Source organism: Cylas formicarius, unplaced genomic scaffold (assembly GCF_029955315.1).
Source record: "Cylas formicarius isolate icCylForm1 unplaced genomic scaffold, icCylForm1.1 PGA_scaffold_1__22_contigs__length_36826433, whole genome shotgun sequence".
NCBI classification, from domain to species: Eukaryota; Metazoa; Arthropoda; class Insecta; order Coleoptera; family Brentidae; genus Cylas; species Cylas formicarius.
In genome coordinates, this window is record NW_026844264.1 from 2,219,422 (window position 1) to 2,241,717 (window position 22,296).

Genomic DNA, 22,296 nt, shown 5'->3' on the forward strand with positions numbered 1-22,296 from the left:
TCTGGTTTTAATATATTTCTTAAGTATTTTTGATATGTGATCATTAATGTTTTTAATGTAAGGAATGACCATAGAGGCTAGCATCAGACTCATTTTGTTTGGGAGGTTGTGATCTATGAGCAGATGTTAGGTGTTTTAATTCTTTATCCAATAATTTTATGGCTCTGGAAACAAGACAGTTGATAACCAATAACTTTTGGGCTAGATAGTGAAGCAACAATGGATTCAATAACCGGTCTGTTAGTGTAGGTTTTCTATAAACTGAATCACCCCATGCTAGGTCTGATTTCCTATCGATAAAAATATCTAGATTATGATTAGTTTCTAATTCAATTGTAAAACATATGTTAGGGTTTATAGTTTAAATGGTTAAGAAAATCTCAGAACAATTCTTGACCATTTGGCCAATTAACAAAAGTATCAACAAAATAGAGTTTCCATAGTTATGGGTTTAAATGATAGGTGTTGAGGGCTTTCTTCTCAAAAACTTCCATAAATATATTTGCAATGGTTTGTAAAGGGAATAGAGAAACCTTCTATTATTCGTCTATATTGTATTCACCTCTGGGGTACATTATAGGGCAAACAACAAAATTATCAAATAACGCGCATGCGCAACACTAACTGATAAATATAGCATACTGAATAATGAGGTGTTGGTTACCGGAAGAGGGAGCTAGTTACAATTTAATTAGGTCGGAATGTACACAAGCTAACAAGTCAAAAGAACGCGAAAATCGCGTTAACCGAATTGAAAAGAGAATCCTCCCGGGAACCCATTCATGTTGAACTCCGCCCCGTTGCCGTGTCCGCCCGTGCTGAAGAACGTCTGGAAAATTTGCGTCGGGTCTATATCTGCAAACAATAGATCCATTGAGTTAAAATTAAAACGACACAAATAATATGCTTACTTATATGGATATTATAAATATATTCTCAGCATATCATTCTGATCACTCGCCCATACTTCTAAATGCAAAATTGTAAAACGCTTACAGTAGTAAACATAAATTGATAACAATATTTAATATACTAACATTTTCAATTTTCAATTACATATCCCAAGCTAAAAACAAAAATGGATGAGGGGTATTAACAACAGCCAACAAAATGATGCAAAGCTGGAGAGAATTTTTCATGGAACTATTAGGGGAATAAGAAGATAATGATGAACAGGAACAACTAATAAAGGAACTCAAAAATGAAAAAGTACAGGGATGCGATAAAATAACAAATGATATGATCAAACACGTTGGTGAAAGTGGATAGGAAATCCTTGTCAAATTATATAATAGTATGGACCAAAGAATGCATTCCTTAAGATTGGAAGACATCTTTAATAATCCCAATAGTTTAGAAATGGGATAAATTGGACTGTACTAATTAATAAATCAAGGCATAAACAGAAAGATAAGAACCGGTAATAGCAAATAATCTAAGCACCAAAGTGGATTCAAAAATGGAAGAAGTATCACATAGTCAGATTAAAACAAAAAAAGGTGAAAAGGTAATACCAAAATAATAAAATATATTTGGACTTCATTGAGTCGGAGAAAGCGTTTCATAAATATAATGTTTCAGAGCCATTCAAATAACGCTCGGGTGGATTTTCGAGTAATACGAAATAAAACTAAGACAAAAGTAGCGGTGATAGGAAATAAACATATGTATGGATACAGCAAGTCACAAGATTCAATTACTTAGGAGTAGAAATAGAAAACAACGGAAAACAGAAAAACTAAACTAAAACTGTCCTTTGAAATGAATAAGAACTTGATAAGTAAAAAAAAAATGTCAACAAAAACAAATGCAGAATGGTTTTCTCCTATCTTAAATCCTCGGTTAATTTGTTTCGGCAATAAACGTGCTCTATACAAGACCCTAGCAGGTAGGAATTTTTATGATTAAATTATAAGCTTCGTATTTTCTCAGGTATGTATAATAAATGACTGGGCAATTGAAGTTTTGAGCAAAGCCGGTCAGAATTTGGCTTAAAAAATTCAATAAACCGACATTAATACCTGTAGCGAAAAATATCAAGGTAAATCATTTTTTGAAATTTGTGTAAATAAAAAATATATATTTTCTACTCCCGCCTGTAAAATACCTAATTAAGCACCGATTTAGAGTGCAGGAAGTGTCAGTTTACCACGTAAATTATGTTTCCCACGGATCCGAGTCACCTCAAACATTTCCGGGATTTTACCGCACGGGTTTGGGAGCAATCGCATGTTTTCGGAGATATTTCCCACGCTTTGAATTTTGACGTTTGTCAATTCCGACGGTCTTGTCAGTGAGTGTTTTGGCGAAAATGTACCCAGAAACTAACAGTCGTAGAAAAAGTATAGTATGCAACACGTTCAGTAAACTTTTTAAGTCACTCGTTTATTAAACGCCCGCTTCGTTCAAATGACGTTTACCGCACTTGTTGCATAATATACTATTTTCTACGACCGTTTTTGGGTACATTTTCGCAAAACAACACTAATACATTTACTGACATGACCGTTAGAATAAACAAACGTCAAAATTCAAAGCGTGGGAAATATTTCCGAAAACATCCGATTGCTCCCAAACCCGGAAATGCCCGAAGTGGCTCGGATCCGTGGGAAACGAAACTGATGTGGTAAAGTGACGCTCGCCACACCCTAGATTGGTGTATAATTAGGTACTTTACAGACCGGACTGGAAAAAAGTATAGTATGCAACACGTTTACCGCACTTGTTGCATAATATACTATTTATAAGACAAGTTTTATCATAAACCGACACATAATTTTACGTCATAGATGCGCATTTCAGTACCAAGTTGACATTTTCAATGGAATATTAAGTTTTGATATTCTCCTGCAGATGGGAATTTGGTTGGCGAAACACGCGACGATGGCGTAAAATTGTGTTTCGGTTTGTGGCAAAATGTATATAGTGGGTTGGTACAGTGCCGAAGGTTCCAATGAAGAGTTGTTTTACGGTTTTTTATTTGTGTCTCACCAACTACAGACTATGCCAATGAAATAATAATGACTTTAAAATTTAGATTACCACTAAAAACGTGATTTTGAAATAGAGATAGTTAGGAATACAATCAGAATTACAGCATTTTTTAGGTGTTTTTCTATGATCACAAGGAAAAAACTTATCGGAAGGTATATTCTGCAGTGTCATGATTTTTAATAAATGGCGGGTCGGGAAACTCCAAAGAATGACTCTGTTAGCTTTTTTGGAAATCCACGATTCAATCCGAATTGAAAAAGTGCTGACAATTTCGAGTAAATTTTATTTAAATCACACAAACGCATAGTCATCAGAGGAAAAAGGGGTAGATGAGTACTTGTACTTTTTGACAAAATCGCCCTAGATTCTACGTTCTCTTTGGTGAATTTGAGAAAAAATTTTGATCTTGAAAATAATCAGTATTTTTTTGGATTACCGGAAACATTTGGATGATATACGACCATGAGAAAACATTCAGACGGCATCATTAGGTTAAGAAAGCAGTTGGCAACTATCACTCAGATCTTTAAAATTTACAAAAATGAATTAAAGAAGCTTGCTTCATTTATGGGTCATGCTGAAAAAAACGCATTCAGTTTTTATCGTTTGCTAGACGATGTTTTCCAAACTGCTAAAGTGAGCAAGTTATTATTACTTTCACAAAACAGTGCCTTATTTGAAAATAATAAAGGTAATAAAGGTAAACCTCTGAGTGAAACAGAACTAAATGATGAGATCAAAGAGGAAAGGGATGATAATTCTTCAAAGATATTTACGAAAATATGTTAGAAAATCAAAACCCGAATGAATTGAAAAATCAGAATCAACTTAGTGCCTTTGCTGCTGAAGACATTCCTGGAGGAAAAAAAATAAAAAAACAGAAACGTAAGCTGGTAACATAAGTAAAAGATCAGAAAAAAAATTGGGGAATGTTTTTTTAAAAAACATAACATTCCTCCAAAAAAGCAGGAGGTAATGAGCTTAACCGAGAATCATCCTGGGATTTTTACAATCAAAACATGCCCAGTAATAAAAGTTTACACATGCAATAAATTTAATAAAGAATAAAGGGTCTGAAAATGTGTTACCTAGAAATTTAGAAAAGTTTTCTTTTCAGTTTACTAATGTCCGACATCCTGAATAGAGTGGGCGTCGAGGGATACAATTTCTATCCAGGAAAGTAGGAACAAAAAATGTGTATGAATTACTCCGAACCTGCAACCTCTTGGATCCACCAAAATTCTCCATTGAAATTTTAATAATTTCTTGTAAGCAAAATTCTGTAAGGCTTCTCTCGAAACCTCAACTGCTCAATCATTTTCAATAAGTTTCATTAATACCTAGAAATTTTCTATATCATCATTGCTGAGGATTTTATTTTTTAATTTCGACAAAATCGCATTTTAGTGTTTTTGAATTTGTATAGTGATCCTCTGCTATCTAAGTTTCTCTTAGGTAATCCGTTACTTCGTTTTTTTAGTTAGCGACAAAATTTTCTGCACTTGGAATTCATCACAGTGTCTCTATTTGTTTTACAAAATTTCCGACGTTTTGCTAAGCAATGATGTTTTCTGCTTACACGTAGTGATTTTCTAGATTATTTTTTGTCTGAGAATAACAGTAATTATGAATATCACTCCTTACTGGGGTTGGCAGATAGTAGTACACTTTATTGTTCTCGTTTAAAGTCATAAAAATTTCCAGTGATTTTTTGAATTTTTCGTTCCTATTTCAAGCTTCTAATTAGTTACGCCGCATATTTATGGATACTCATGACGTTTCCAACAACTTTTTTTTCTAAATATTACGAAATGTCCTTAAAATACGGAATAACAAATACCACCTGCCTAATTTTGAACGTTGTAATACAGCAATGTACCAATTAAGCGCAATATATTGCTTTACAGTTTTCGCCACTCTCGAAGACCGTAAAACGCTAAAATAAATAATGACGACCTTGCGCTCGGACACCTGACAAAAAATGCGTTCTATAAATAGCAAAGTTGGATGCCACTCCCTCCGCTACATAAAACAAAAAATGTACATATGAGTAAATGTATATTGCCAGGATACCACCTTGAAGTACAATGGATCAATGGACACCAGAATTCAAAAAAACGCAGGTTGGAAAACACAAGTAAAATAGAAGCCAAAAAATAAAAAAAGAAAAAAAAACATGAAGGACCAAGACAAATATGGGAAAGCAGTGTTGCTCAGATTCTGCAAAGGAGTAATAGTGGAAAAAAGTAATTTGAGTAAAATCTCTGAAAATGCGGAGTCAAATGTTGGTTGTGGTATATCTAACGATCCCATTAGAAAAAACTATAAATATTTTATTACTTCGCTGTTATTATTATTACCATTATTACCCACTATCTGGATCGAGAGGCCAAATGTTGAATTACAGGTCAATTGCACAAGCTAATATCTTAAAAGTGTATTGAAACTAGATTAAAAAAGATTTTAGAAAAAAATACCTTATTCAACATTAATAGATTTGGTTTTAGGAAAAAAGATGAGTTGAACAAAGTAGCGGTCAGCATAATCATGATGTAAAAAGTGTATTGTCTTTTACGATTTGGCCAAGACACTCGACACTCTGTTACACCCTGACACGTGACACCCTGAGCCGTTCTTTTTTATATAATGCGCCAAATGTTTGCCAAAGAGTTCTTTTATTAAAATAAATAAATCTTTGGTAGAATCAATGTTATCCCATGGTGTTTGGGGTGCTGTTGCTATATCCTTCTAAATAATTTTTGACTGAAGTGAAATTATTAACAAAATCTACATTAAAATAGTCATCAGAGTATTCACTTTCAACAAAATTTGTAAAGCAATCAGTATACAATATACAAAAATTAAGATTTTTTATCGCTTCTGGTTTAGTTGAACTGTGAATAAAATCAATTTAGTGATAAATTTAATCATAATGTAATTTCATTTCATTTCATTTCAAATTCAATATTCAATTTTAAATATTAATACAAACTTAGCCATTACTAGTAAATTAAGTTGCATTAGATTGAACAAAATGCACACACAAATTTCCCAAAATCATTGTGCACTTGATATCTTGTTGAACGTATTATCTAATTTTTTAATTTATGCGCTAGGAAAATACAGTGTGCTATTTTATTGACAGCATATAAGATAATTAATGAATCTGGAGTTCACCCCGAGGCCGGTGTCACTGCTATCGAACGTGTTTGAGAAGGTAATTTATTTTAGAATAATGGACCTTTTAAAATGTCAGGACATTCTAAAAGTATTGATTTACTTGTTCTTATCAAATTGATAGAATTATCTGTTTTTCAAATAATAGTAGGCTTTTATCGTAACTTTGCTCTTAAGAAATGATTTTATGAAATTTTATATTTGTCGGTTGTGTTTTTTTGTTCCCTTGAACTTTCTTGCTTGGTTCTCCCATGAGGTAAAAGAGACAATCATAGAAAAAAGCTCATAAAAGGTACCTCACAATTGCACTATAATAAAATTTGAACTTTAATAATCCAAACCTTCAAAAGTCAATGCTACCAAAGTTATATAGCTGCGACAGTCTTCTTTGAGGCTGAATATGGGAAAAATCTTAAGATTTGTTAATAGTATATCTTATAACATTAAGGGATCCTATGCAAGTGATAATGTTAATTTGTTCCAAGAATATTTTTCTGAAATGTACGCAGCAGTAACATATTTGCTTGGCAGTAATGGTCTGGTTGCACCATCACAATATCAACAATTTATTAACTTTTAATTTAAAACTTGATATTGACAAAGGAGCGTGACCTTACGGATTCCCGCTATCTCTTATAAAATAGTGCAGCACTTTACTTTGTCTTCAGTCGTTACGTTAATTACCGACTTTTTTTTCTCCATTTTAAATAAACCTACAATTTTTTGTCTGAAATGAGATGAAAAGTAAAGGCGACTGGGCCGGATAAATATTTACTTTTACACGATATTTGCACTGTACGGTCTAGAATGGATAATTTAGAACACAAGTTATAAAAAGTTGCACACCTATTTGGAAACACAAATCCCAGAAATGGAGAACCAAAAGTTACATCCGTGGAGTCTTTTAAGGAATGAAAATTAAAAAAGCTCCAGCTTACTTCAATCCTGAGTAGTATAAACATTATTAACAGTTCCTACACTTTTTTCCGCCACTGGACTATAAGTGTATGAGTTTAAACACATTCTCGGTATAGGCTAGGGATGCAAGTATCCTTTTGATGCTAAGGTGGGATAATATTTTACAAACTACTTACCTGACATTCCTTGATTGTAATCTTCGATGTCCTGGCCGCTGTCGTAACGAGCCTTTTTTTTCGGATCAGATAAGATGCCGTAAGCCTCTCCGATTTCCTTGAACTTCTTCTCCTGTTCCTTTTTCTCCAGATCGGTGGCGTGCGCGTGTCTATCTGGATGATGGACCAACGCTCTTTTCCTGAAACCTAAACTTACCGAGTTTATTCTTTGGGTACGGGGTGGCCAAACAGGCGGGCAAAGTACTGCATCTCAGAAAATATTCGCAGTGGAGACACTTGCGGCAAAAAATGTTATCGCTACAGTGGTCGAAAAAGACTATGGATAATATTTTCAGATTTCCAAGATGGTGGTCAAGGTAAGTCATAACCGCCATTTTTTTAAACAAAGCTTTACGCAAGTGATTTTTTGAAACATTTTTTTACCTATCTATTAAGCAGTGGTGGTGGTAATCAGGGGAGGATTTTAACAAGCTTCATAAAATGATTCCTAAAAGTGAAAACAGTATCTCGACATAATAATAACAATAATAATAAGAGGTTTATTAACTCAATATTCTGCAAACAACAATGCTATTAAAGTAAATTAGTTAGCAGGCCCTTGTTTCGAATTTTTATGGGATGAACCTATAATAGTGTTGGGACTGGTCAATTGATCACATCTTAGTTGACTATGTTGACGTTTGTGATGTCCAATTTACCTATAACCCTCTTCAATGAATATTCAAATACGATACGTAGCGATTCGGGAGTTCCAATAATAATAATATTCACTCCATAAATATAATATAAATATAAATAAATAAATATAAATTTCATGGTATGTTTAAAATCATTTCGGTCAATTGACACAAAAAAATTTGACTGGTCAATTCCACCACCTTGTAAGACTTTTTCAATATTTTTTAAAGCGAAAAGTGGGTAAGGGAAAGAACAGGAAAAATGGAACGTCTTAGACAACAATTTTACAATTTTTGAATGTGTTGAAGTTACAACAGCCCAATTCGATCTTGATATAAATTACAGTGTGGGACAAAATTAAACCAACTATATTTTTTTTATTTAGCCATACCAATCTTAATTTGAGGTAAATAACTTTGCAACCCAACACAGAATGCATCTGATTTTTTGTGATGTTTTATTTTCGGCAAACACACTGGAACAAAATGAAATAAACTTTTTTTCAGTTTAATATCTATTAACTACTTTATTATAAAATGCCTCGCAGTATGGCCTACACAATTGTATTCTAGAAATTAATATTAGCAAAAGATATTAATAGATTACAAAGGATATTGTCTCCACAACTATAAAAAATATTCATATTCGCGAAAGTGGGACTCGGTACCGAAAAACTGTTAACAGTGATCCCAAAAACTTCCTGCAATATAAGTTTTGCCATCTTTAAGTCAAGTAGAGGGGATAAAAGTGTCATCAAAGAGAATCCAAAGGCGTTTGGTTGGGGCAGAAATGTATTATTATTGGACACCAAGAGATTGGAAAAGGGTTTTGTTTTTTGATGAATCAAAATGTTGTGGAAGTGATGGTGCAAAATGGATACGTCGTCCAGATACAAAAAGACTTGACCCTAAATACGTTAACACAACGGTAATATTATGGTATGGGCTTGCTTCTCCGCCTTTGGAGTTGGATCAATTCATCAGATTGAGGGAATAATGAATAGTGCTGCTGCCTTACTCAGAGTGGGAAATGCGTCACAGGTTTGCTTTTCAACATGACATGAATTAAAACACTTGGCTAAGGTTGTCAAGCACTGGTTCATATACAAAAAAAAAGTTATGCGATGTTCAGCTCAATAACGAATAAAAAAATTGAAGAAATTAAAAGCATTTGGACCTCCATTACAGACCATTGTCAATTTGCGAAGCTGTAATTGCAAATAACCAGAAAGTTTAAATTAATTTAGATTGAATTCAAATTTTTAAAGTTTTTATTTAATTTAAGAAGTAATTTAACTAATTTTATTTTCTTCGAAAACCATCATTGTTTAGATCTGATTTAATTGCAAAACAGTTATGACCTTTTGAGTTCTGTTATGACATAGGATGAGAAGTTTTTTAAAATCAGCTTAGTCATTTAAGACTTACAGAAAAAATCACTTTAAAAACCAACTGGGTGATTCTGTTTTAACTATGATTTTTATATATCTTGTACTGTTTGTTCTCATTGGTCATTAATTAATAATCGAATAATGAAATTTTTATATTAATTAGACGATGATGAACATATTTCATAATATTTTTTATATGTCATTCAGAGAGAGCCTCCAATAATTATTATTAATTATTTTTATGATAACACTGAATTGAAGTTCAATAACTTTTATCTTTAAAATTTAACGACTTTTTGAAATTGAATTTATGATTCTAGTTCGTCCACATTTATGAAACGTCTAGTGAATCACGTGGAAAGTATGCCATCTGAGTACAGTTTACAAACATGGAGTTAATAAAATACTGTTTACAAACATGGAGTTGATAAAATAGTGCAAAGATTCTAGATCTCAAATTTATTTTGTCTGTACCTTGGAAAGGAAATGTTGAATGAAGTAAAATAATGAGTAATGTGCATGACAAAAAATTAAAAAGTCTAGTTTTAAAATGTTTAATTTACTAGGAAGATTTCATAAAAAAATCATTTTAACTAGTCGGTCACGTCACTAGGGATCATCATCAAGTCTCGATGATGAATAGTGCCGAGAGCGGTACTTCGCGCGCTTGTTTGGCCACCCTATAGCTATACCACCCTATGAATACCTGTAAGCTTTCTTGATGTCGTCCTCGCTGGCGCCCTTGTCCACCCCCAAAATTTTGTAGTAATCCTTTCGCTTACTCTTCTTCAAAGCGAATTTGGCGTCCTGCAACAGTCTTTTGTTTTCTCTATTCTTGTCGATTTTGCAAGCCTTCTCGTAGTCTTTGACCGCCTCCTCGTATTCCTCCAGGTCCATGTAGCACTTGGCCCGACGAAGCAATGCTTTGAGGTAACTTTCGTCGAGAAATAACGCGTGCGTACAATCCTGAACCGCCTCCCGCGGCTTCGTCAATCGGAAATATGCGTTCGCCCTGAAAATGAACCTTTACAACCTATCGGAGATTTTTATTTATGCTAAAATCGAAAGAAACTGTTTCTAATGTCCTTTTAGGCAAATTTATTTGATATACTAGTAATAATAGTAATGTTATTTGCAAATCGTCTCGATTCCTCCTGTGTAGGTTGTTGATCAATACTTGCTGACTTATCGCCAATCATCCCGTTGACATTTTCGGAGTTTAACTGAAACTGATTTGCAGTCTACCTTATACTTCCTTACATTCCATTTGAGGAGTCTTAACTAAAGAACATTGTCTTGAACGACTGATTACCATATTGGTGAAAAGTGAGTCCGCGTTTAAGATGACTTGTTTATAGATGTCTATGGATTCTCGGATTTTTCGTTGATGCTGATGAATTTATTTCTATCTCATGTTTTTTTGTCCTGCATCGAATGCTGCAAACCCCCGGTGTCAACAGGTATAGGTTTGTGTACGAGGGTTTCCTATAAATGGAACTATTCTGATTTTTTATTAACAAGAAAATCTTATATTCATTCATGTGTTTAATAAAATACCACAAAATCTATTAAAGGGCACTACCAAGAAAAGACTTATAAGACTTTATAAGAAAAAATAGAATATAAACTTATATTAACAAACTATTATATTTAATTTTACTACTGGCATCTTCAATGCTTCATTATATATATATATATATATATATATATATATATATATATATATATATATATATATATATATATATATATATATATATATACATACAAAACGGTAGTCGTGACCGGCTAGTTGAACAACAAATTTTAGTTAATTGGGGTATCGGTCCTGATGAGGGCTCAAATAAAAGGCTTTTGTGCTACACCAAGCTTTCGAAAATGTTTATTTTCTTCTTCAGGGGCTACAATATGAAAGCGGCTCTTAGTTATTTAATACTAAAGTCTTCTAGTTAAAGTACTTACTGCTACAGTGCCATTATAGGCCAACACCAAACTCATCCGGATAACAGAAAGAATCAAATACGACCGTTAATTATTATAACCGAGGGCAGCCATCTAGACGAAATTGTTGTTACATTTTATTTAAACGAATTTTACTTCAAACGCAAAACGCAAATGATGGAAAGGTCTTATTAATATGACTACCGCCAGCCGTCCAGTTTTTTTCCCTTCTTTTTTTCCTTTTGTTACCTCCTTTTTGTTTACAAGGCACCTAATGTATAGAGGCTTGGGACTATTTTTCTAAATTATAATTACATTGTGACGACACTATTATCAGCAAACGCAATTCGATTGACGGTTGGTTGTAAAGTTAAGACATTAGAGTAGATCACACTGAGGCCATCAATGTCAGATCTTTTATTGACCGATTTCGGTTCCAAGAAGATCTCCACCATTTCCAAAATTGCTCTTTTGTTGTAGTTGCTTTCTTTATGGAGAATTTTTGTTTCAACAAAGTTAACATCGTGATCCATTTGGTTAGAGTGTGTTGCTAATGAACAGGTGTTCTTATTAAGTCTGCAATCACTCTTGTGTGACGTAATTCTATCCTTAAGTACTAGCGATGTCTGTCCTATGTATACCTGATCACACTGATTACAGGGGATGCTATAAATTACTTCTGAATTCTTTTGTACCTCATCCTTATCTTTTAGTTTGCTAAAGACACTCCCCAATGTTTTTGTTTGTTTATATGCTATCTTAATATTTGTTTGTGCTCTCAGAATTTTTGTGAGTGTGGTCGTTAATTCTTTAATGTATGGCAATGAAAAATAAAAACATCTCAGATCGTCCATTTCTGGGCTATCTGAGTGGACGACCGTGTTCCGCGGGTTTGGAGCTCTTAGTGGGGTCGTGCTATATAACAATTTTTTAGTTAACCTACTTGGGTATGAGTTGTTAATCAGCATGTCGTAAAGCTTATTAAGATTTTTTTGTCTTAGTGATGGGTGAGAAATCCTCTCTATTCGTGTCTTTAATGCTATGACCAAATTTATTTTTGTTTTCGTTGTATGGTAAGAGTGGAAATTCATATATCTCCCCGAACTGGTCGGTTTTATGTACCAATCTAATATAATTTTGTTATCGTTGTTCCGGATCACTTTAGTGTCCAGAAATGGTACGATGTTAACTTTGTTGAAACAAAAATTCTCCATAAAGAAAGCAACTACAACAAAAGAGCAATTTTGGAAATGGTGGAGATCTTCTTGGAACCGAAATCGGTCAATAAAAGATCTGACATTGATGGCCTCAGTGTGATCTACTCTAATGTCTTAACTTTACAACCAACCGTCAATCGAATTGCGTTTGCTGATAATAGTGTCGTCACAATGTAATTATAATTTAGAAAAATAGTCCCAAGCCTCTATACATTAGGTGCCTTGTAAACAAAAAGGAGGTAACAAAAGGAAAAAAAGAAGGGAAAAAAACTGGACGGCTGGCGGTAGTCATATTAATAAAACCTTTCCATCATTTGCGTTTTGCGTTTGAAGTAAAATTCGTTTAAATAAAATGTAACAACAATTTCGTCTAGATGGCTGCCCTCGGTTATAATAATTAACGGTCGTATTTGATTCTTTCTGTTATCCGGATGAGTTTGGTGTTGGCCTATAATGGCACTGTAGCAGTAAGTACTTTAACTAGAAGACTTTAGTATTAAATAACTAAGAGCCGCTTTCATATTGTAGCCCCTGAAGAAGAAAATAAACATTTTCGAAAGCTTGGTGTAGCACAAAAGCCTTTTATTTGAGCCCTCATCAGGACCGATACCCCAATTAACTAAAATTTGTTATATATATATATATATATATATATATATATATATATATATATATATATATATATATATATATATATATATATATATATATATATATATATATATATATATCAACATATCTATGTTTTCGGAGATTTTACCGCACGGCTTGTATTTTGACGCTTGTCAATTCTGACGGTCATGTGAATGAATGTATTCGTGTTATTTTGCAAAAATGTATCCAAAAACTAACGGTCGTACAAAAAGTATGCTTAGTCTTGAAAGAATGCATGCCATGCATGCAACCAGAAAAAACTTAGTGTTATAACGAGTTTTAGAAAAGATCATCAAAGCCGTTTTTTATGGATCCTTGCCACCAGCAGAAGATGCTAAACACAATAAATATGTCGTCTTAAACTGACACACTAAACAAAATGGAAGTCGGTTCGCCAAGCTATTAAAATACACCATAAATGGATTCTAGAATTTTTGCGCATGCAATTGGCGAAACGTTAGCAAATTCGATTCAGCAATAACTGGACGCAAGAGGAATCCAAAAGACGTATAAAAGGCATATAGAATGTTGGCTAGACACATTAGAGCACTGAAAACCATTAACACATAAAAATGTTTATTAATGGTTGCACGCTCGATATTTTTATACTTTTAGGTTAGGCTCATTACTGTAATTAAATTCTGTTTTAAATATTTACTATCTTTTGCTGTTTATCTGTGTGTGGGAAGTTGATCATATATATATATATATATATATATATATATATATATATATATATATATATAATATATATATATATATATATATATATAAATATATATATATATATATATATATATATATATATATATATATATATATATATATATATATATATATATATATATATATATATATATATATATATATATATATATATATATATATATATATATATATATATATATATAAATATATATATATATATATATATATATATATATATATATATATATATATATATATATATATATATATATATATATATATATATATATATATATATATATATATATATATATATATATATATATATATATATATATATATATATATATATATATATATATATATATATATATATATATATATATATATATATATATATATATATATATATATATATATATATATATATATATATATATATATATATATATATATATATATATACAGGGTTTTTCACTTAAAACTCCGCACGCCAATAAGTCCAAAACGAAAAGAAATATTTAATTTATGTAAAAAGTAGTCAAAGTGTGGGGTCAAGTAGACATTTCCTAAAGTTTAAAAAATTCGACGCCTGCAAAGAGCTGGGCGTCGCGACGCGTCGAAAAATTATTCGATTGCAGAAACTCTGGAAATACGCGCATACAAAAGTACATATTATTTAAAAACTTTTTTGTTATTTACTCAAACTTATTTACTTTACCCGTTTCTAAGTTATACCGATTTAAAATAAACATTCCTTGATTAATAAAAAATGTGATTAACGCTTATTTTTACAAGCCATGAATGTTGGTTACTATGGCAACCATTGTTATGGCAGTTGTTTTAAGTGCAATTACAAACAATAGATTTCAACTATTTTAGTATGATTTTATTTATTATTTTTTATCGATTTAGTTCTGATAACATGATAAATAAATGAAAAAACAGTAAAATACCTACAAGTTAATAACCAAAATTATTATTGTAATTAACCACATAATAAGACATTTCAAAAATTGTGTTCAAAATTATGTCCATCTGCTCGAACACAACTATCAAAAACTTTTAACAGATGAGCTTGGGTCACTTGTAGGAGAGTCCTTCTTGTGATAGCGGCACACGCTGCACTAATTTTGTTAATGAGATCAGCCATATCTTCGATAGGTTCTTCATAGATAACGTTTTTTAGGTAGCCCCAAACAAAATAATCTGGTGGTGTAATGTCCGGGGACCTCGCCTTCGTAAAAGTAAGGTCCAATAAGGAATCCATTTAATATGCCGCACCAAACATTGATACTAAAAATTCGTTGGTTACCTCTTTCTGTAATCCAACGAGGATGGTTTTCGGACCAAAAACGACAGTTGTGTCTATTAACGATTCCATTATTTTGAAATCGACTTTCGTCGCTCCATAAAATTTTCGAGAGAAAATTTGCATCTTGGCTATACAAATCGGACAATGTCGCTAAGAAATACATTCTTCTAGCATAATCGCCTGGTTCTAGTTTATGAACTAGTTTACTTTTGTACGGGTGAAAAGAGTTTCTATGTAGAATTCTCCACGAAGAACTTATGGTAACACCGGTATTTTCTTTTATCTCTGATAGGGATATCTTGGGGTTATTATCAACCTGCTGAATTACAGCAGCAGTATTTTCATCATTTGTAGCCGTCCTGTTCCTATCTCTTTTAGGTTTTATGAAGCTGCCATATTCTCTTAAGTTTTTACATAAACTTGAAAAGGTTTTTGCATCGGAGACTCTTCTATGCGGATAACGCCGTGCGTAAACTCTTTTTGCTTCTCTACAATTGCACCTGCATTCTCCAAACACCAGTAACATGTCTACTTTTTCCTCATTGCTAAATTGCACCATTTTCACATAATAATTCTTAGTTTTTTTTTAACCGAACAAATTTGGATATTTCTTGTGACAAAATGTGAAAATTTTTTGATACAGCAATAACAACTTACGTTTGTAATTGCACTTAAAACAACTGCGATAACAATGGTTGCCATAGTAACTAACATTCATGGCATACTTGTAAAAATAAGCGTTAATCACATTTTTTATTAATCAAGAAATGTTTACTTTAAATCGGTATAACTTAGAAACGGGTAAAGTAAATAAGTTTGAGTAAATAACAAAAAAGTTTTTAAATAATATGTACTTTTGTATGCGCGTATTTCCAAAGTCTCTGCAATCGAATAATTTTTCGACGCGTCGCGACGCCCAGCTTTTTGCAGGCGTCGAATTTTTTAAAATTTAGGAAATATCTACTTGACCCCACACTTTGACTACTTTTTACATAAATTAAATATTTCTTTTCGTTTTGGAGTTATTGGCTTGCGGAGTTTTATGTGAAAAACCCTGTATATATATAAATATATATATATATATATATATATATATATATATATATATATATATATATATATATATATATATATATATATATATATATATATATATATATATTCTCACGTATTGATTCACGGATGGAAAAATGTGATGACACTATATTCCGGGATATCATCCGTTCGCTCGTTGAACTCCGACTGGAATCCTGCAAATCTTGCATCCGACTGGAATCCTGCAGACGTTTCGCCAAAATCTCACTTGGCATCTTCAATGCTCGCGCTCCGAAAACAGTGTTCGAAGTGTTTTCGGAGCGCGAGCATTGAAGATGCCAAGTGAGATTTTGGCGAAACGTCTGCAGGATTCCAGTCGGATGCAAGATTTGCAGGATTCCAGTCGGAGTTCAACGAGCGAACGGATGATATCCCGGAATATAGTGTCATCATATATATATATATATATATATATATATATATATATATATATATATATATATATATATATATATATATATACATTTTTTTAGTGGATCGATGGCAAGAGCCTCCGTATTCAAGTTAATTGCCTCGGAAAACCTGCAGAGTTTGAAAGCTTCATTGCGGTCGTATATATACATATATTATTTGTAGACTACTTTAAATCTATTCTCAACCAGGGTACGATTTTTACCTATTGAAATACAATTTTGCATTTGTCTTTTTGTTTAGGGGATCGATGGCAAGAGCCTCCGTATACAAGTTAATTGCCTCGGAAAACCTGCAGAGTTTGAAAGCTTCATTGCCGTCCTCCTTCTTTTTTTTCAACTGCTTAGCACGCTTGTATTGATCCATTGCCTTGGAATGATCCGGAGCGAAACGGAGGACCTAAAAGACAGGCAAAAGTTGGTTGCGAGCGAAGAAAATCATTTACAATACGAACTTGCTGAAAGTGCGTAAACGCCTTGTCTATGTTATCGTCGTAATATAAACACAGACCCCTGACGAATATGGCATCCGCGCTCCCTTTGCTTGAACGCAAGATGTCATTCGCGATTTCTTGGGCTTCTTGGCATCTGCAAAATGTACGTGGTGGACGTATACGGGAAGAAATTAATGCAAAGAACGTACCTTCCCAGATATGCCAAACATTCGGCCTTTTTTAATTTGTATTTTTCGCAAACCGGAGCTTCGTCCAGACACCTGTCCATACAAAAAACCACTTTGCGATAATCTTTAGCCTCCTCCGCCTTTCTCGCGTCTGCTTCGTATTGTTTGAGTTTCTCCAGAGATCTGATCTCGTTGATCACCGATCCGGGTTGCAAACGTTCCGCATTTTTTGCCGCACCCTCGGCGGTTACCAAGTCTCCCAGAGCTATGCCGCATTTCAGAATACGGATATACCTTTTAAATAGATAGATGTTTTAGCAGTGATGCACATACACTGGTAGCTATTTGCTGCCAATGAAATTAACTTCAGTTGAAACGGTAGCGGTCACAATGTACAGGGTGGTCCGTTTATTACGAAATGATACCTTTTCTCATAATGTTTAAAATATCAAAAAAACTTAAAAGAGACGAATGTTGTTTGGATTTTGTTGTAATTTTAAAATATTATATGCTAACAAGAAAGAAGTATGTTAGTATTGTTCAACAAATAATAATAATTTAATCTAACAATACAAAACAAATGTGGCTATAAATTAATATTTTCTTTACAGTATAAAGCACGTTTTATTCTTGGCTGAGTTCGAATTCTTCACTGTAGACACTTGGTTGTATCAAATAAGTCCACTGGGAATAACATCATTCTGGCCATAGATATTGGTAACTGTAGGAACATAAGTCTTCTCTGGCTTCTTTGCTTCTTTGAGCTTTATATTCATTAAAGACGTCATTACTTTTGGTTATTATGGCTTTATTGTAGAGCTGATCCCTTTTATGAATATTTAAATCAATTTCTGGTGTCCGCCATTTCTTATCCGCCCATTATTTTTTCACAACCTTTTCTTGTAGAGCTGCATACTGTTTAGCACTGTAGAGATGGATTCCATCAAGTTATCTGCTAGTATGTCTAGCTTTGTGCAGTTGGGGTCCCGTTCTATCTACCAGATCCATTTGAAAATGCAGTTCATTATGTAATTTTGTATTATGTATGTAACTATATAATTTTTAATACTGTACTAATATTTTACCCGTTACATGTGTCTCGGATAAACAAACCACTAAAGGTTTCCAATTATTAACAATTAAACTCATTTCAGTCTTATGTGCAAGTAGGCTTTATATATTTAGGACAGTTTTTCTTTCTTTTGTATTAAGCTATATATATATTAGTCCATTTCCAACACTACACTCTGTTTTCCTTTTTTTTTCCTTTGAAATGTGTTATCACAGATATATTTCTCTCAGAGTCTGGTGTGGTAATGGCTTTCGGGAGGATGATTGATAATGACAATTTGTTTTTCTAGACTCTTAATTAAGTGATCTTTTGATAAAATTACTTCTTTGGTGCCAATTAACTTGTCTTTACACTGCACTAAAAGTTGAAACATCGATGCAGGCTCATATTTCCTGCACGTAGCACAGTAGAATTTCATTAGACGGGAATACCTTAACATATGATGGTGTTAACTGCCCACACGATTTACAGTTTTTTTATTTGCACATGTTAAAACGGCTGCTTTATGTTGCAACGTTTTGAAAAAGTTTAAGTTCAATGTCCTCAAGGAATAAAACACATTTTTTGAATTTTCCGAAAAATTCTAGATCTATTCCATATACAGGGTGTCCCATAAGTAATGGTACATGGGAAAGTAGGAGATTCCTTAGGTAAAAATATTACGATTTAACGAAACTTACCGAGATACAGGATGTCAAAGTTGCAATTCTTGAAATAATAGAGATTTTTGCTCAAAATTTCGCAAATCAGGGTTTTTTGATATGAAAAATTATTTTTCGTGAATAATTTTGGGGCAAATTGTAAAGGGCGCTACGTATCGTACTTTTTGTGCACTTTTTTACATAACACATTTCGCTCCGAGTAGGCGTTTTCAAATTTCTCGAAAATGTTTTGAAATTTTCAGAACATCCTTATGAAATGTTTCTTTTTTTTTATGCCATCAATTAAAAAATAACTCTGATGAGCTAATAGGGTAGTACAGACCTTAACAGTGTTTTTGATTTTATTTATTTTGAGATTTTTACAAAAGATTCAAAAAAACTTCGACGTCGATGAAAACAATTTTATGGAAATACAAATTTAATTTTAAACTAAAATAGATTATAAAAACAATTCATAAAAAAAGATTTCTATTAGGCAATAAATGTTCAAAATTATTTGATGCATTTAGAGACACGTTTATTGAAAGACTGAACCTGTACCTAAGTGTTGTGGTGTGTTGAGTAAAAAAGGTGTAAGAAATGATATCTTTATTAAAAATCTGCATGCACTGCACTTACCCCTTCACAAAATTAGGATCCAACTGTATACTTCTTCTTGAATCATCTAAAGCTTCATTGTAGCGATTAAGCATAATATAACAGGCAGCCCGGTTTCCATAGTAGGCAGAAATGTGGGGACACAACTTGATGGCTTCCGTATATAGTGGTAAAGCAGACCTATACTGTTTGATTTTGAAGAGTTGGTTGCCATTCTCTTTCTTTAATTCTGCAATTCTATGCAAAAAATATATAAAAATAGAGACATAACAAAATATAAAGAAATTTATAAAAGAATAGTGAGGTGGATTAAAGCCAGGAAACAAAAAATGTATATCAGAAACACAACATTTTTAACCTGCACAAAGAAATGGAAATGGAAGTAGTACCGAATAATATTAACTTAGAAATCCTGAAGATCTTTGAGGACGACAAACTGGAATTCTCAACCAAGTTGGTAATAAACAAATGAGAATAAATTGCAAAAAGACACAGGTTCTTATTGTAAGCAAGAACAATATATACACTCAGTTTTATATTAATACCCCTTTAGAGCAAACAGAACAAGTCTCATACCTTGGCCATAATTTCAATCAAAACTTGGATTACTCGCAAGAAATAAAGTGAAAGATTCAAACTCGAATTCAAGTTCTCTGGTGTTACATGTCTGTGGTATTTTTATATGGACTCTACATGCAAACGTTTAGCAGCTGCAAACGATACGGTGTTGGCAAAAAGAATGAAATGGGATGATTTGAAAAAAGTTAAAACTAAGAAATTGGGCATGTGATGAGAAATGGAAAATACTATCTCCTCCAACTAATTTCTAATAAGTCTTCTAATAAATAGAGGGCAGATCAGGCCCTGGATGTAGAAGAACTTCATTCCCTGACTATTACGATAAAATAAGATAGATAAGATTCCGAGAATTTCAAAAAATAGTTTTATAAAAAAAAAGTTGCCTCTCTCTCGTTTCTATGAAATATAAATACCATCAAATGATATACGATGGTGGAGTGACGACTCACGAAGTGGTAGACGAAAAGATATATGCTCATGGAAAATGAGTAAGCTCACAGTCAACGCAAAAAGGGCAAGAATTAAGTATTGGAGAGATACCAAAAAATCAATTCAGATATTGAAAACACAAAAATAAATAAAGACCAACACAAAGCACAACATAAAGGTTATGCAGGAATAAATTTTATCTCTATGGAGAATGTAAATCCTATTACCTTCTAGTGGAAAATATGACAGAATTTTTGAATTATTTTGAAAGGCGCAAAATAAATTCCACACAGGATATGGATAATAAAAAAGAGTACCAGGTATCGTAAATATATTAGTAGAACTTCTAAAGGCCGTCCCATCAAGAGTATTGGAAGTTCTGGCAAATATAATTATTAAATGTATGCCAGGAAATAGAAAATTTACATCAGAAAGTTATTGGTGAGTTATAACATTTTAATGAAAACAAAAATCATGCTATATAAAACTATTGTTGAGAACGTCATCACTTATGGCGTTGAAAAGTGAGGGCTAAACAAAAAAAAAATGATGATCCCATGAAATGGCGGCGTAGGAGTTGCAGAATCTCAAGATTGGAACATATCCAAAATGAAGAAATTCAAGAAATCATTGGAGAAAAAGAGACTATTTTTGGCGCTATTGATGGACCAACAAAATGGACACCAACTGAGCGGAGGAAAAGATGAACGGCGACTAGAAGATGGCAGCAACATGTGATGAAAGCAAACGCCAAAAGGCCTTCAAGAAGGAGATTTGACATACAGGAAAATGTGGAGATTGAGAAACGGGAGATGACAATAGTAATAATTGAAAACCACTCCTATATATGTATAAAATTTAAAAAGTATAATAATAACAATTTTTATTTTGTGGTTATGACAACAGTTGCCAATTAATCAATTAATTTGTAAAAAGGATCAATCAAGACATTCCTGTGAACCATCTCACACTATGGCTTCGCAGTTATTTAACTTAAACATAGACTGGTACTTCCCACCCATCAGCGACTTTTACCTATATGCTACCTACATAAACCAATACAAATATAGTTATTTTGAAAATTGTAACAACAAACAAACAACGAGAAACAACACAGGAGAAAGAAGGAAAACAACAAAATTCCCTTAATTTTCCATTTCATTCATTTCATATGACTGGCAGATTAACTCAAACAAATACCAAGAAAATAAATGAGGCCTGCCTTGCAATCTTGGCATAGATTACTGAAGATGACGGATTTCTGAAAATCAACATAAGTTTCGTTAAAACCTGTTCAAAAAGCCCTCAAAGTCTATTGCTTAACATCAGCTTATCTACATAAAATCTACTTACTCTTCGGTAGTTTTGGGGATAATATCTCCGCTGTCTTCGGCATCCATAATTACATCCTCCAACACGTCCACCATCTTCGAAAACTATGTTGCATTAGTCATTTTAGAGTAGTCAATTTTACTTTTTGACCACAGTACCACAGAATCCTGGTCGGGCATGATATCAAACGTCTTCTTTTCGTTTTCTTTTACATAAAATTTTCTGCTGACAGTAGTTATCCAATCATTCCGATCCGATTAAAAGTTTGTTGCTACAGAATATAACATACTGCCGTTTTATTCTTTAATTTTAGGCACTACATGCATTAGA

General features: G+C 32.8%; 1 protein-coding gene across 1 annotated transcript; it reads right to left on the reverse strand.

Moving 5' to 3' along the window:
- Window positions 1-513: 513 nt before the first annotated feature.
- Window positions 514-22,135, reverse strand: LOC132696504 (dnaJ homolog subfamily C member 7). The gene is made up of 8 exons (XM_060661364.1): window positions 21,988-22,135; window positions 19,648-19,863; window positions 17,317-17,589; window positions 17,129-17,261; window positions 16,880-17,073; window positions 10,040-10,345; window positions 7,266-7,444; window positions 514-855 (listed from the first exon to the last, which is right to left on the reverse strand). Exons 1-8 carry the CDS (start codon window positions 22,059-22,061, stop codon window positions 743-745), a joined length of 1,488 nt encoding a protein of 495 aa, XP_060517347.1. The 5' UTR covers window positions 22,062-22,135; the 3' UTR covers window positions 514-742.
- Window positions 22,136-22,296: the final 161 nt, after the last annotated feature.